The sequence below is a fragment of the Gobio gobio genome (assembly GCF_949357685.1).
Source record: "Gobio gobio genome assembly, chromosome: 6".
NCBI lineage: Eukaryota > Metazoa > Chordata > Actinopteri > Cypriniformes > Gobionidae > Gobio > Gobio gobio.
The window spans coordinates 60705922-60720400 of NC_137102.1; the positions used below are offsets into that span (position 1 = coordinate 60705922).

Sequence of the window (14479 nt, forward strand, 5' to 3'; positions counted from 1 at the left end):
GTGTGTGTGTGTGTGTGTGTGTGTGTGTGTGTCCTACAGCGCTCTCACACTCTCTGACTGCTCCTCCTCGGGTCTCCTGCTCACCTCCGCACAGGTAAGCCGTACGGTTACAGGGGTCAAAGGTGACGTCCAGTGGCACGACGAGGCCTTTGTGTGATTCTTGCTGCTGTCTGAAGGAACAATGGAGTTATTTTAGGACTGATGTTGTATGTGAAACATGTGCATAATGATTAGAAAAGGGATTTTCAGTGCTGATCTGATCTGGTGATGATCATTGATGATTATTCTCCTGTTTGTTACTGTTAAGCTGCTTTGAATCCGTCTGTGTTGTATAAAGAGCTGTAGAAATCAAGCTGATTTGACACTTTACAATAAGGTTGTAAGAACTAACAATGAAAAATACTAGTTAATGTATACATTAACTAATACATCCTTTAGAGTTGCATCTGTTATTTAACAGACCAGAGCTAGCATGACCTAACAATGTATTTTATTAACGAATGTTTACGAAGATTAATAAATTGTAACAGATGTGTTGCTCATTGTTGGTCAATGTTAATGTTAACTAATAGGTCATCGTTCTAAAGCGTTACCAGATTTACAGTGTTTTTTGACATCAAAATGAATGTATTGGTCCTTTAATGTATGGGTTTCTTACCTATGTTTTCTAGTTGTCTGCAATTTTTGTGTAATTAAAAAAATATTTGATATGCATATACAGTATTAGCTCTCACAAGACTTTAATCAAAATATTTAATCAAATTAAATAATATTTTAAAGCACAGTTACATGTCTGTAAATCACAATTACATTACAAGTCTTTTAACATTTTCTTTAGATATTTTTTTCACAATGCATAAAGCTTAAACATGGAAACGCACTGTTGCATTTATGTTTAAAACTCTGCAAGTTAATTACATTTAAATGCAATGTATGTTCATTTATTTTATTGTGTCTGTTTTATTGCTCGTTACATATATGTAGCTTTATATAAAGTTAAACGCTTATATATATATGCAATATGTATGCAAGCATGTCCAACTTTATCCTCACACCTCCAGTACACTCGATATATACAGTACTATATAGCAAATCTCAACTGCTTGATTGTTTATATTGTTGCAAAATGTAAACTATATTATCGTCCAGCTCTTATCTGATAAATGCAACTATAAGGCACGAAGATATTATAAACATTAGGGATGTTATATCGGCCGATATATGTTCATTTTTAATGTTATCGGGCCGATAAAAGAATTTGTCCGATATCTTAAGGCCGATAAATAACCCTAATGTATTATTTCCTCCAGCTGAGACACTTCAGATGTGCACGGTTATTGGCTTTCAAATATAAAGAATTATCGGTTATCGGTCAAAATTAGCATATCAGTTCATCCCTAATATATCGTTTATAGGCATTCAAATATAAAGAATTATCGGTATCAGTATCGGCCAATATGATCATATCAGTGTATCTCTAATATATCGGTTATAGGCATTCAAATATAAAGAATTATCGATATTGGCCAAAATGATAATATCAGTGTATCTCTAATATATCGTTTATAGGCATTCAAATATAAAGAATTATCGTATCAGTATCGGCCAATATGATCATATCAGTGCATCTCTAATATATCGGTTATAGGCATTCAAATATAAAGAATTATCGATATTGGCCAAAATGATAATATCAGTGCATCGCTAATATATCGGTTATCGGCTTTCAAATATAAAGAATTATCGGTTAACGGTCAAAATGATCATATCAGTTCATCCCTAATATATTGATTATAGGCATTTAAATATAAAGAATTATCAGTATCAGTATCGGCCAATATGATCATATCAGTGCATCTCTAATATATCGGTTATAGGCATTGAAATATAAAGAATTATCGATATTGGCCAAAATGATAATATCAGTGCATCACTAATATATCGGTTATAGGCATTCAAATATAAAGAATTATCGATATTGGCCAAAATGATAATATCAGTGCATCGCTAATATATCGGTTATAGACATTCAAATATAAAGAATTATCGATATTGGCCAAAATGATAATATCAGTGCATCGATAATATATCGGTTATAGGCATTCAAATATAAAGAATTATCGGTTATCGTTCAAAATTATCAAATCAGTTCATCCCTAATATATCGTTTATAGGCATTCAAATATAAAGAATTATTGTATCGGTATCAGTATCAGTATCGGCCAATATGATCATATCAGTACATCTCTAATATATTGGTTATCGACATTCAAATATAAAGAATTATCGTATCAGTATCGGCCAATATGATCATATCAGTGCATCTCTAATATATCGGTTATAGGCATTCAAATATAAAGAATTATCAATATCAGCCAAAATGATCATATCGGTGCATCCCTAAAATATCGGTTATCGGCATTCAAATATAAAGATTTATCGGTATCAGCCAAAAGGATCAAATCAGTGCATCCCTAATTTATCGTTTTTTCAAGCTTTCAAATATAAAGAATTATCGGTTATCATTATTGGCCAAAATTTTCATATCAGTGCATCCCTAATATATCGGTTATCAGCTTTCAAATATAAATAATTATCGGTATCATTATCGGCCAATATGATCATATCAGTGCATCTCTAATATATTGGTTATTGGCATTCAAATATAAAGAATTATCAATATCAGCCAAAATGATCATATCGGTGCATCCCTAATATATCGGTTATCGGCATTCAAATATAAAGATTTATCGGTATCAGCCAAAAGGATCAAATCAGTGCATCCCTAATTTATCGTTTTTTCAAGCTTTCAAATATAAAGAATTATCGGTTATCATTATTGGCCAAAATTTTCATATCAGTGCATCCCTAATATATCGGTTATCAGCTTTCAAATATAAATAATTATCGGTATCATTATCGGCCAATATGATCATATCAGTGCATCATTAATTTATCGGTTATCAGCTTTCCAATATAAAGAATTATCGTTATCATTATTGGCCAAAATGTTCATATCAGTGCATCCTTAATATATCGGTTATCAGTTCAAATATAAAGAATTATCGGTATCAGCCAAAAGGATCATATCAGTGCATCCCTAATTTATCGGTTATCAGCTTTCAAATATAAAGAATTATCGGTATCGGTATCAGTATCGGCCAATATGATCATATCAGTGCATCCCTAATTTATCGGTTATCAGCTTTCCAATATAATTAATTATCGTTATCATTTTCGGCCAAAATGATCATATCAGTGCATCCTTAATATATCGGTTATCGGCATTCAAATATAAAGAATGATCGGTATCAGCCAACAGGATCATATTAGTCCATCCCTAATTTATCGGTTATCAAGCTTTCAAATATAAAGAATTATCGATTATCGGTCAAAATTATCATATCAGTTCATCCCTAATATATCGGTTATAGGCATTCAAATATAAAGAATTATCGATATTGGTCAAAATGATAATATCAGTGCATCGCTAAAATATCGGTTATCGACTTTCAAATATAAAGAATGATCGGTATCAGCCAACAGGATCATATCAGTGCATCCCTAATTTATCGGTTATCAAGCTTTCAAATATAAAGAATTATCGGTTATCATTATTGGCCAAAATTTTCATATTAGTGCATACCTAAATGCAAATGTGAAAATCTGAAGACAGGGTCTCTGTATTGACGCTCTGAAAGGATCAAATATTTATAACGCTCTGCATTTCAACATGTCTGTGGACACAGTAATATTTACCTCAGCAGTTTGAGGCGTTTCATCACACATCTGGAGTTTTATGCACCCTTTCTTTCTCTATCAGGTGAGCTATGGATGAAAGCACCTTTGAGACATTTGAGGAAGAGCTCGGTAAACCACTGCAAGACGTTCCTCCTCTGAAACCCGTCAGACAAGCGCGAACCGGAAGCAGAGCAGGTACAAATGAGCTCAAATAACCTGAGCAAATGCATTGCAAACAAGCAGAGAAGTGATTGGCACAAGCATGTTTCTACTCAAGATTTCTGTTTCAAACATGAATATAAAGCCTCAGGAATCAAGATGTCTTGGAAGCAAAGAGTTCTTTCTAAATTAAGATCAGGGCGTCAACTCTATTTGTGGTGTTAAAGCGAACAGTGAGTCTAATAATACAACACAATAACCTTGACAGACACGAGAAACACGACACCGTCCAACAGCAGCTCTCTCTAAAGCGTTAGACGATAATGTGACTTGCTCTAAACTATTTTACTGGAAGAGTGTAAGCACTTTCTTCATTTTTACTGTAAATTATAAAGGTAATTCATTATTTTACATGTATTGTACAGTAAAAATCACCTGCATTGTGCCTATTGGGAACCTATTGTGCTTTTATTCACGAACACGTCACAATATTACTCATTATAATAATTAATACGCAGAATAAAGGGGCGGGGCCTGGTTGAGTTAGTTAAAAACTGGCGGTTATTGTAAGGGACGGAACATTTCCCAAACACTAATCACAACACACCGCTCCAGCCGACCAATCAGAGCACAGTGTGCTGTTCAGAAGGAGGGGCTTCATAGAGACAGGAAGTAAACAGAGCGTTACTGACAGACTGAGAAGAGAGGAGCCGCAACAATGGAGGATATGAGGAATAATCAACATTACAGCAGGAAAGCCTGCTCTAGTAGAGCCAGAAAACACAGAGAGACTTTGTAAAAGGGCAAAATGTAATCATTTCTCACTGATTAACTGTAGCATTTCTGTCATTTGAGTCTGATCTGTTGTTGTTTATAGAGATGTACGCTCAGAGGAGGGCGCGAGAGGTGAGTCTGATATCACATGACAGCTGGAGATCACGGTGCCACATTCATGGCCTGTTTAAAGCCAAATCATTTGAACATGACCTTTAACACAGACATTTACAGTTCCATTAATAAACCTTCTGTGTCCTACAGGAAGCTCCAATCATCCAGCAAGTCCCGAAGATGATTCCACGGGAACATCCGGTCTCCGGTGCTAGTATGTCATCCGGATCACCTGCAAAACACAAATTCATGATCATTTACACTCTTTCAGTCTCTTCTTGGCCTCAGGGTTTAGTTCTAGTCCATCAAGTTTTAATTCACTCCTAGAAAAAATGTAATTTCCCCCTTACAATAGTACTGTTAGATGCATATTTTTGGAATAAAATTGTATTATTTGAATAATTTTGTATTTAGTTAGTTAAATCTTATTTTTATTTGTAACTTAGTTAAATCTATCTTTATTATAATTTATATTATATTTATTTTTCACAATTTTTACCCTTTTGAAAACCCCTAGTCTATCCTATATGCCAAGTTTATCAGAGGAACAAATATTTTCGAACACTAAGTTTCTTTGGGGGCGGAATAGTTTCGCAAAATAAAAAAAAAAAAACAAATATATCTCAAAGTTTGTCCTAGGAAAGCAAATATTTTGCGAGCAAACAAAGTTTCACAGGGGACGAATAGTTTTGCGGAAAAAAAACATTGAAATATAACGCAAAGTTTATCAAAAGAACGCAAAGTTTCTCGGGGGACGCGGAAAAAGCATTGAAATATAACGTAAAGTTTAAAGATGGACCGCAAATACTTTGCGAGTGAACGCAAATTTTCTCAGGGGACGAATAGTTTTGCAAATTTTTTTTTTTAATGTAATACAAAGTTTATCAGGGGAACGCAACTATTTTGCAAGTGAACGCAAAATTTCTCGGGCGATGGAATAGTTTTGTGAGAAAAAGCATTGAAATATAATGCAAAGTTTATAGATGGAACGCAAATATTTTGCGAGTGAACACAAAGTTTCTCAGGGGACGAATAGTTTTGAGAAAAAAACATTGAATGTAATGCAAAGTTTATCAGGGGAACGAAAATATTTTGCAAGTGAATGCAAAATTTCTCGGGCGATGGAATAGTTTTGTGAGAAAAAGCATCGAATTATAGCACAATGTTTATCAAAAGAATGCAAAGTTTCTTGGGGGACGGAATAGTTTTGCGAAAAAAAGCATTGAAATATAACGCAAATTTATCAGGGGAACGGACATTTTTTTGCAAGCAAACACAAAGTTTCTCAGGGGACGAATAGTTTTGCGAATGAAATATAACGCAAAGTTTATCAGGGGAACGAAAATATTTCGCGAGTGCACTCAAAGTTTCTCAGGCGACGGAATAGTTTCGCAAGAAAATTGAAATATAACGCAAATTTATCAGGGGAACAAAAAAATGTTTTGCAAGCAAACGCAAAGTTTCTCAGGGGACGAATAGTTTTGCGGAAATGTTTTTTTGAAATATAACGCAAAGTTTATCAGGGGAACGAAAATATTTAGCAAGTGAACGCAAAAATTTCTCGGACGATAGGATAGTTTTGTGAGAAAAAGCATTGGAATAAAACGCAAAGTTTATCGATGGAAAGCAAATATTTTGGCCGTGAACACAACGTTTTTCCAGGGGACGAATAGTTTTGCGGAAAAAAACATTGAAATATAACGCAAAGTTTCTTGGGGACGGAATAGTTTTACGAAAAAAGCATTGAAATATAACGCAAAGTTTATCGATGGAACACAAGTATTTCGCTAGTGGACCCAAAGTTTTTTGGGGGACGAATAGTTTTGTGGGGAAAAACATTGAAATATAACGCAAAGTTTCTTGGGGACGGAATAGTTTTGCGGAAAAAGCATTGAAATATAACGCAAAGTTTATCGATGGAACACAAGTATTTCGCAAGTGGACCCAAAGTTTTTTGGGGGACGAATAGTTTTGTGGGGAAAAGCATTGAAATATAACGCAAAATGTATCAAGGAAAAGCAAACATTTTGTGAACAAACTCAACCTTTCTCGGGGGACAGAATATGTTTACGAAAAAAAGCTATAGGGAACGCAAATATTTTGCGAGCGAAGGTTTCTTGCTGCACCGATCAGTTTTGTTTAAAAAACATTGAAATATAACAAAGACTATCAGGAAACGGCAAATAGTTTTGAAAAGTTTTCGAGGATGCAAATATTTTGCGAGTGAACGCGAATGTTCTGCGAGGGATAGAAAAATAGAGAGAATATGAGAATAAAATCTCTTTTTTAGGAGCTCCGTAATATTAGCATGTTACTAGCTCATATGAATTTAATTAGGTTTAGAATGAAATATATCTGTGACCCATATGATCATGTCTCTGTGGTTCTGTCCGTCCAGCGTCGCTACGCAAAGCTCTGTCCATGCAGAACCTGGCCCAGATCGAGACGCCGTGGGAAGGTGTGACGCTGAACAGGTGTCTGGCCGTAGCCATAACCATCCTTCTGCTGAGCTCCGGCTTACAAAGAATACACGGCAAGTGTGTTAATGTCACTACACCAGAGGTGGACAGTAGCTAAGTACATTTACTTGAGTACTGAACTTTTTGAGTATCTGTACTTTCCTTGAGTAGTATTTTTTCTGGAAACTTATGACTTTTACTTCACTACATTTGAAGACAAATATCGTACTTTTTACTCCACTACATTTCTATCAAGGCCCTCGAATTAGAAAGTCGTAGCCGCTTTGAAAGTCAGTGGATGATTCGTGTGTTTTTTTCAGTAATCAGTAATCACTCTGGTCGGATCACATGAAGTTCAATGATTTCCAAGTATTTTTTGAACACTAATCAATTGATGGCAAAATAGAAGGCGGCAGTTCCCAGACGCAGTGCGCGCAACCATAGTCATACTTAAAAGTTAAAATTCAGAAGAGCAGACGTGGATAAGTCTGAAAAAGTGCAACAACACGAAAGCGCACACAGAAAGCTGCCTCTCAGATGCCAGACCACAAGTACTGAATTTTAGTTCTACTAATTTTACTAAAATCTTATTATAGACTAAAACTAAAACAATTCAGATGCCTAGTCAAAAGACTATGACTAAAACTAAATCAAAATTTGCTGTCAAAATTAACACTGGTATGAAATATGGTTGGTCAAATGATTTTTATAGATTAACCCGCCAAGTTGCCATAGCCTTGTGGATACAGCGCTAACGCATAACGTTTGACAATGATGTTAGTTAGCATGCAAAAACGTAGTTGGGCTAATAATGTTAACTGAAGCCCTTTCAGAAATGTTTTTTACATAATCCTATCAAATAAACACAATGTAGAAACCTTTCTTTTCTAGTATGATTTTGACTTTGATGAGAGCTTTGTAACTTTTAAACAAGTATTTAAATGAGTTCAAGGTATGCTAGCATGTCAGATCCTGGTTTAAACCACCATGATGGAACAGCGTACATTCTTACAACACTGCAACAATAATAAAATAATGCGTTTACTTTTACTTTTGATACTTAAGTACTTTTGAAAGCAAGTACTTCTGTACTTTTACTTAAGTAAAAATCTATCTTTACAACTTTCACTTGTAATGGAGTAATATTTAACCAATACTTAAATTACTTTTACTCAAGTAATGGAGTTGTGTCCTCTTTTTGTACTTTTTTTGGGGGGGGGGGGGCTCAAATAACTTCTGGAAACCAGTCATCTGATCAGAATGATTGACAGCATAGTTGCCAAGTCCGCGTATAACACGCGACTTTGGGCTTCTTTTTTTGGCAAGTCGCGTTAAAAAATCACGAGTCGCGGGTTGCGGTTTTTTGGGCTTATTTTAAAAAATGTGGTTGCTTGTTAGGAAAATATAATAAGCAACTTCGTTTCTTTACATTTATGGTCGCTGTTTTGTCCCATATATTGACTGACACTGTCTTCTCACAGCTAATAGCCAATCAGTGCAATGATAAAGTGCTGTAGTAATCCGTCCTTTTATATCCCGCCTCCTTCTCCCCCTCACTGAAGAAAAATCGCGTTCAATGTGCAGGCATGTGACGTTATAAATGCACGTAATGATAGTTAGTAGACTTAAATAGACATATACATTTTTACAAACCATGCCACCAGCAGAGATGTACAGAGATGGAGAGGAAACAGGGAGGAGAGGCACCTCACTTAATTAAAAAATATATTTTTTGTAATGTATTTAAAATTACAGGCTATTATTAAAAAAACAAGTATACTAATAATAACAGTTGGTATGGTTCGAATTTATTTTATTATAAATATGTGGCTATATTGTAGTGCTCCCTTGCTTGCTGTGTCCCAATGTGCATAGGCTACTATCAATCGTATCGTAATAAATAGTGTGCTATTAGTAATTTTCAGTACTATTTAGGGCAGATAGTGTGCACATTGAGATGTAGGGCTTATATTTTTCAGAGTTTGCAGTGTGTATGTTCACTACTTACTGCCCATAATATGTGTGCACTAACTCCGACTATGGGTTACTATAATTGGCCTTCACGTCACTTTTTCTCTTTTTCTATCTCCAAACCTCTTCTGTTCACAGCTAATCGGAGGATATTGAGTGTCCTTTATTGCAATTTGATGATTTGTGTAAAATCACCTTTTTTGCTTTTCAAACTCCGAAAGGTTTCAGTGTAATATGTTGCAGGCCCATTTATTGATAAAAAAAAATATATATATATAAATAATTTATGATAATAAATGATATAATAATATTGGGCTTGTTTTGGGCTTGTTTTTGAAGCTGCGGTTGCTTATTTGTCTCGCGAGAGTTGGCAACACTGATTGACAGGTGTGTTCTCCTCACGCAGAGGCCGTCAGAGGCCGTAAGGATGCGAGTGAAGAGCTCGCAGCACTAAATGAGAGACACGCTCTGATTAAAAGGGGGAAAATTACACCACATGAGGTAAGAACAACAACAAACACAAGGTCTAAGGGTAAATATAATAAAGTGTCTCATAAAGTTATGTTTGTATGTGTAAAGTATGAGCGCTTTCAAAACACTTACAAATCTTTTGTTTTGAATCGACCTCGCCAAGTCACGTGATGATCTCATAAGACGAGACGAGTTACGCCCAAAGCCGTTAAAAACGTTTATCAACGGCTCTGGGTACGTCATACTGTTTTCGAAACATTTAAAAATTGTCCGTTGATCTGGTGAACCAATGAAGTGTCTAGCAGTTTTTAACTGATCAGTTTTATAATGTTGGTTCGTTTTATATGAATCTAATGAATTTTAATATGCATCTAATACAAAACGGAGAATAATTGCTTCTAATTGGACTAGTTTGCCAAGTCTAGGACTACAAATTAATTAAACACAACGGATTTTAATATTTAATGATATTTATGTGTAGATGACATTTTCATAAAAACATTGGCATTTGGTTCGTAAAATGTGTAATTATACATGTTTGGGCTGAGTTTCCATTCCATTTACACCGAAACAGTGAATCATTTTACGAAGGAACCGGTTCCATTGAATCTTAACTGATTCGTTTCTCCCATCACGAATGACGTTCAGGTGTCTCGTATCCCTCCGCTGACTCGCGCTTTTTTTCTTTCATACACTTAGCGCCATCTTGTGTCTCAGTTTTCTAATGTAGTAAAAAACTATTTACCTCAGAACATTGTGTTAATATTATTGTCATACTATTTCATTGTTTGTCGAGTTGTTTTGTACTTTGTAATGGACTATTTTTCTTAGCGGAAGCTAACATTCAGATAAAAATATAAAATAATTTAAACTCAAATCATTATTTCACATCTGTGGTTATTTATTTGGTGAGCTGGAGTGTAATAAGCAGGATAATGTACAGTTAGTTGCTCTTTAGTGATTTATTACAGATTTCACGGAACAATGTGTATTTAAATGGTAATCATTCACTTCTGAATTGATCCTCTTAGCCGGACACTTCCTTATGGGACACGTTGTTCTGGTGGCTTGATGATGATGACGAACGATCCAGGAAATCCAAGAGAGCGAATCGTGAAAGTGTTTCCAGGGGCCTCAGAAACCGGGCCCTTCCAGACCGCAGGCTCCTGAAGAAGAGAGGGACAAAATTCACAGAGCGCAGAGGAAGAGCAAGACAAGAAGTAGATGAGGTTAAAGAGAAACTGACAAGACAGAAAGAAAAAGAGATGAAAGTCAAGAAGAAGGTAGAGGAAGAGGAAGAAAAGGAGACGAAGAAGCTAAAGAAACCAGCGAAAGAGAGCAAGCAAAAGTCTATGAAAGAGTGAAAGGCCGAAGAAAATGAGGATGTCACAATGCAAAATAATCTTAATGCTGATTACTCTCTTGATTATAGGGGGAAATATGTTCATATCCATACATTATGACCTGGACTGATGATAAACTCTATAATTTGTAAAATATCGATGGTCCAACCATTAACCCCTTCAGCACCATCCAAATGTCTGCTAGCAAAACTCACCCACATCATCTTCTGCTAGTTTCAGATGCCACTGAAATAATTTGCTTTGGATAAAAGCGTCTGCTAAATGCATAAATGTAAATGTAATTAATTATATTGTTGTGAGATCAGGAAGTTAAAGAAATAACACTTCAAGTAGGCTACACCAGTTTCTTTTGGATGTTTACGTCTGTATTGTGCAAAAGTAAAGCTTTTTTAAAATGTACGTTGTGTTTTTTTCCCCACCAAAATCCAATGAGCTTCAAACACCTGAGGATGAGTCTTTACAATATGATTTAGTTATAATAGTTTTGGGGATGCAAGTAAAGCCCCAAGAAAATGAGCAAAAATGGACAATTCTTGTTTTTTTTTTAAATGAAATATTGCAGTTTATTATGAATTATTTATCTGTGCACATTTTTAACAACCCCCCCCCCTCCAGCCACCTGTCACTCACATGATCAACCAATAGAAAACCACAACCATCCAATCAATTCCCCATAGAGGAAAACAGGCCCCGCCCTACATTTGTTCTTGTTTGTTAAAGGGTTAGTTCACCCAAAAATATCTGTCATTAATGACTGAGCCTCATGTGGTTGGACACCCGTCAGACCTCCGTTCATCTTCAGACACAAATGAAGATATTTTAGTGTAAATCTGATGCTCTGAAAGGCCTCCATTGGCTCAACTTTACACTCTCAAGACCCTTAAAAGACACTAAAGACTAAAGTTACAAAGTCCATCTCACTACAGCGGCTCTACAATAACTTTATGAAGACGAGAATAGTTTTTGTGCGCAAAAAAACTCTAAATAACGACTTACATAGTGATGACGATTTCAAAACACGGCATCATGAAGCTTCGAAGCGTTATGAATCAGTGAGTCGATTCAGCGGTTTGGAGCGTTATGAATCAGTGAGTCGATTCAGCAGTTTGGAGCGTTATGAATCAGTGAGTCGATTCAGCGGTTTGGAGAGTTATGAATCAGTGAGTCGATTCAGCGGTTTGGAGCGTTATGAATCAGTGCGTTGATTCAGCGGTTCAGACTGTTATGAATCAGTGAGTGGATTCATGATTCGGATCGCGTGTCAAACCGCCAAACTGCTGAAATTTGGCGATTCAAACTGCTGAATCGACTCACTGATTCATAACGCTTCGAAGCTTCATGATGACGTGTTTTGAAATCGTCATCACTATTTAAGTCGTTATTTAGGGGTTTTTTTGCGCACAGAAACTATTCTCGTCTTCATAAAGTTATTGTAGAGCCGCTGTAGTGAGATGGACTTTGTAACGACGTCTTTAGTGTCTTTTAAGGGTCTTGAGAGTGAACCGTGCATTGAGCCAATGGAGGCCTTTCAGAGCATCAGATTTACACTAAAATATCTTCATTTGTGTCTGAAGATGAACGGAGGTCTGACGGGTGTCCAACCACATGAGGGTCAGTAATTAATGACAGAATTTACATTTTTGGGTGAACTAACCCTTTAAGTGTTTCCCTCAGGGCACAATAGGGAAGGAATGACCAGTGCAACTTCGGTTTTGTGTTGATGTTTTAATAATAAAAAAATCATAAAAATAACATTTGAACATTGCTCTTGTCCAATGACAGTGAGACTGTGACTTTAGATGTACTTTAGAAGTCTCAACATCAGCATAAATTCACAAAACTACATATTGTTAAGCACATGAAATTGATCAACGATCATGGATGTCCAGCATTGTGTGGCATCCCGTCGGAGGGCAGCGGCGGCCGCATGTGGGGGGGCATTGCTCCTGGAGGGGGCATCTGTGGGGGCATGTGATGCGGGACGGGGGCACCAGGGGGCAGAGGGGGCATTCCCGGGATCCCTCCAGGCGGCGGCGGTGGCATGGAGTCGCCGAGCTGCCGTGGGCCGAGTCCGGTGATCAGCGAAGGTGGACGCTTCACGCCGACCGGCGCGCCCTGTCCCGGTGGAGGGGGCATAGCCTTCTCCATCTTAAAGTGAAACTGCAGGAAAAACTGGAAGAGAAGGAGAGATTGTGTATTCAGCGTTTTCCTTCGGGAACCAACACGTCACAATATTCCTCCTTATAATAATTAATACGCAGAATAAAGGGGCGGGGCCTGGTTGAGTTAATGGCGTGTTGTAGGGCTGCATGATTAATCGAAATCGCAATTTGGGTTATGTGCGATTACAGGGTATATACAGAACTTCTTAAGTTGAATTTAATACCTTTTTTTAGCCTGGATGCCAGCCGAATTTAGCCCCGCCCACAATTTTTTTTGCTCGGGCAATTCGGTCTGGACTCGCTCCATAGAGGAGTAATTATGCCCGAACAGAAACTGTTCGGACCAATGAAATTGTCAGGGCGGGCTTTAGACGATGATGGACAGATGATCAACAGTAGCGTAATCATCCACGTCATCGAAGGCTCTTGGGTTGAATTTGCTCTTATCCTAAACTGGAGAACTTGTTCGTATATGCGTTCACCTTCACTATTTCTCTCAGAAACGATGATCGTGTTGGTAAGTACTCTGTGTATCCTTAAATTATTTTATTACTGGCAAAGATCGTTTACACTCATCTTTTTCTTGTAACGTTACCCGAAACTCCAGCGTGCGTGCAGACAGGGTTGCCAAGTGTTTTTGCAATGTCGCGCACAATTGCTACTCAAAACTATAGCCCAAAACTATAACTTTCTGGGGTGTTCTCCGGAAAAAAATGGCGTTTGGTTGGCAAAATATGTTATTTTGGCAAGGTTGCCTGCTAAAATTCGCATTCCTGGGTTTATATAATCACATAATTGGGGTCGCTTCAACCCGCGGACATGGAGAAAAACACGGACTTGGCAACACAGTGCAGTTGAGTTCTGTTGACATTTGACAACTAACGTTACGCGTCGCTCCGTTGCTCTGATTGGTTGTGGGTCTATCCAATTGAGGTCTTTCCTGGCTCGGTTGAAACACGCCCCATAATCAAAGCTCAATGGAGCAGGAGCAGACTCATATTCTGACTAGAATTGAGTATGGCCACGCCAGGCTAACCTTTTTTAATACCTTAAAAATATTTTTTAATACCAGCGCGACTTCAAGCTGCAACTATACTAGCGTAAATTAAATATCTTTCCAAATGGAATAACATATTGCATCCCAATGTAACGCGGTCATTATAACTTAACATCAACTGCCCACAGAGATGAGAATAGAAATAAAGACAGAAGAGCAAGGAGACATCTTCTTCATAGTTCGTGCAGTGTACAGAGGGAAACGAGA

At 36.9% G+C, this 14479-nt stretch overlaps 2 protein-coding genes across 2 annotated transcripts in view; one reads left to right on the forward strand and one right to left on the reverse strand.

The window, feature by feature from the left end:
• LOC307128117 (uncharacterized protein) lies at nucleotides 1-11657 on the forward strand. Its single transcript, XM_079819718.1, has 7 exons — nucleotides 1-94; nucleotides 3824-3936; nucleotides 4778-4806; nucleotides 4939-5002; nucleotides 7187-7321; nucleotides 9625-9719; nucleotides 10721-11657. The coding sequence occupies exons 2-7, from the start codon at nucleotides 3831-3833 to the stop codon at nucleotides 11051-11053; spliced, it is 762 nt and encodes a 253-aa protein (XP_079675844.1). The 5' UTR covers nucleotides 1-94; nucleotides 3824-3830; the 3' UTR covers nucleotides 11054-11657.
• The window catches only part of sf3a2 (splicing factor 3a, subunit 2), a 16765-nt gene continuing 13885 nt past the window's right edge, over nucleotides 11600-14479 (reverse strand). The window contains exons 8-9 of the mRNA XM_079819717.1: nucleotides 12659-13225; nucleotides 11600-11794 (exon numbers count right to left, since the gene is read on the reverse strand). Of these exons, the coding sequence (XP_079675843.1) occupies nucleotides 12929-13225 (297 nt within the window). The 3' untranslated portion in view covers nucleotides 11600-11794; nucleotides 12659-12928. The remainder of the gene's footprint in view (nucleotides 11795-12658; nucleotides 13226-14479) is intronic.

Excerpts from the sequence above, each read along its gene's own strand:
- LOC307128117 (XM_079819718.1), top strand. The coding sequence starts at position 3,831 with ATGGATGAAAGCACCTTTGAGACATTTGAGGAAGAGCTCGGTAAACCA. Across the intron at positions 3,937-4,777 it reads GCGAACCGGAAGCAGAGCAG|AGATGTACGCTCAGAGGAGG; the intron begins GTACAAATGAGC and ends TGTTGTTTATAG. Across the intron at positions 9,720-10,720 it reads GGAAAATTACACCACATGAG|CCGGACACTTCCTTATGGGA; the intron begins GTAAGAACAACA and ends TGATCCTCTTAG.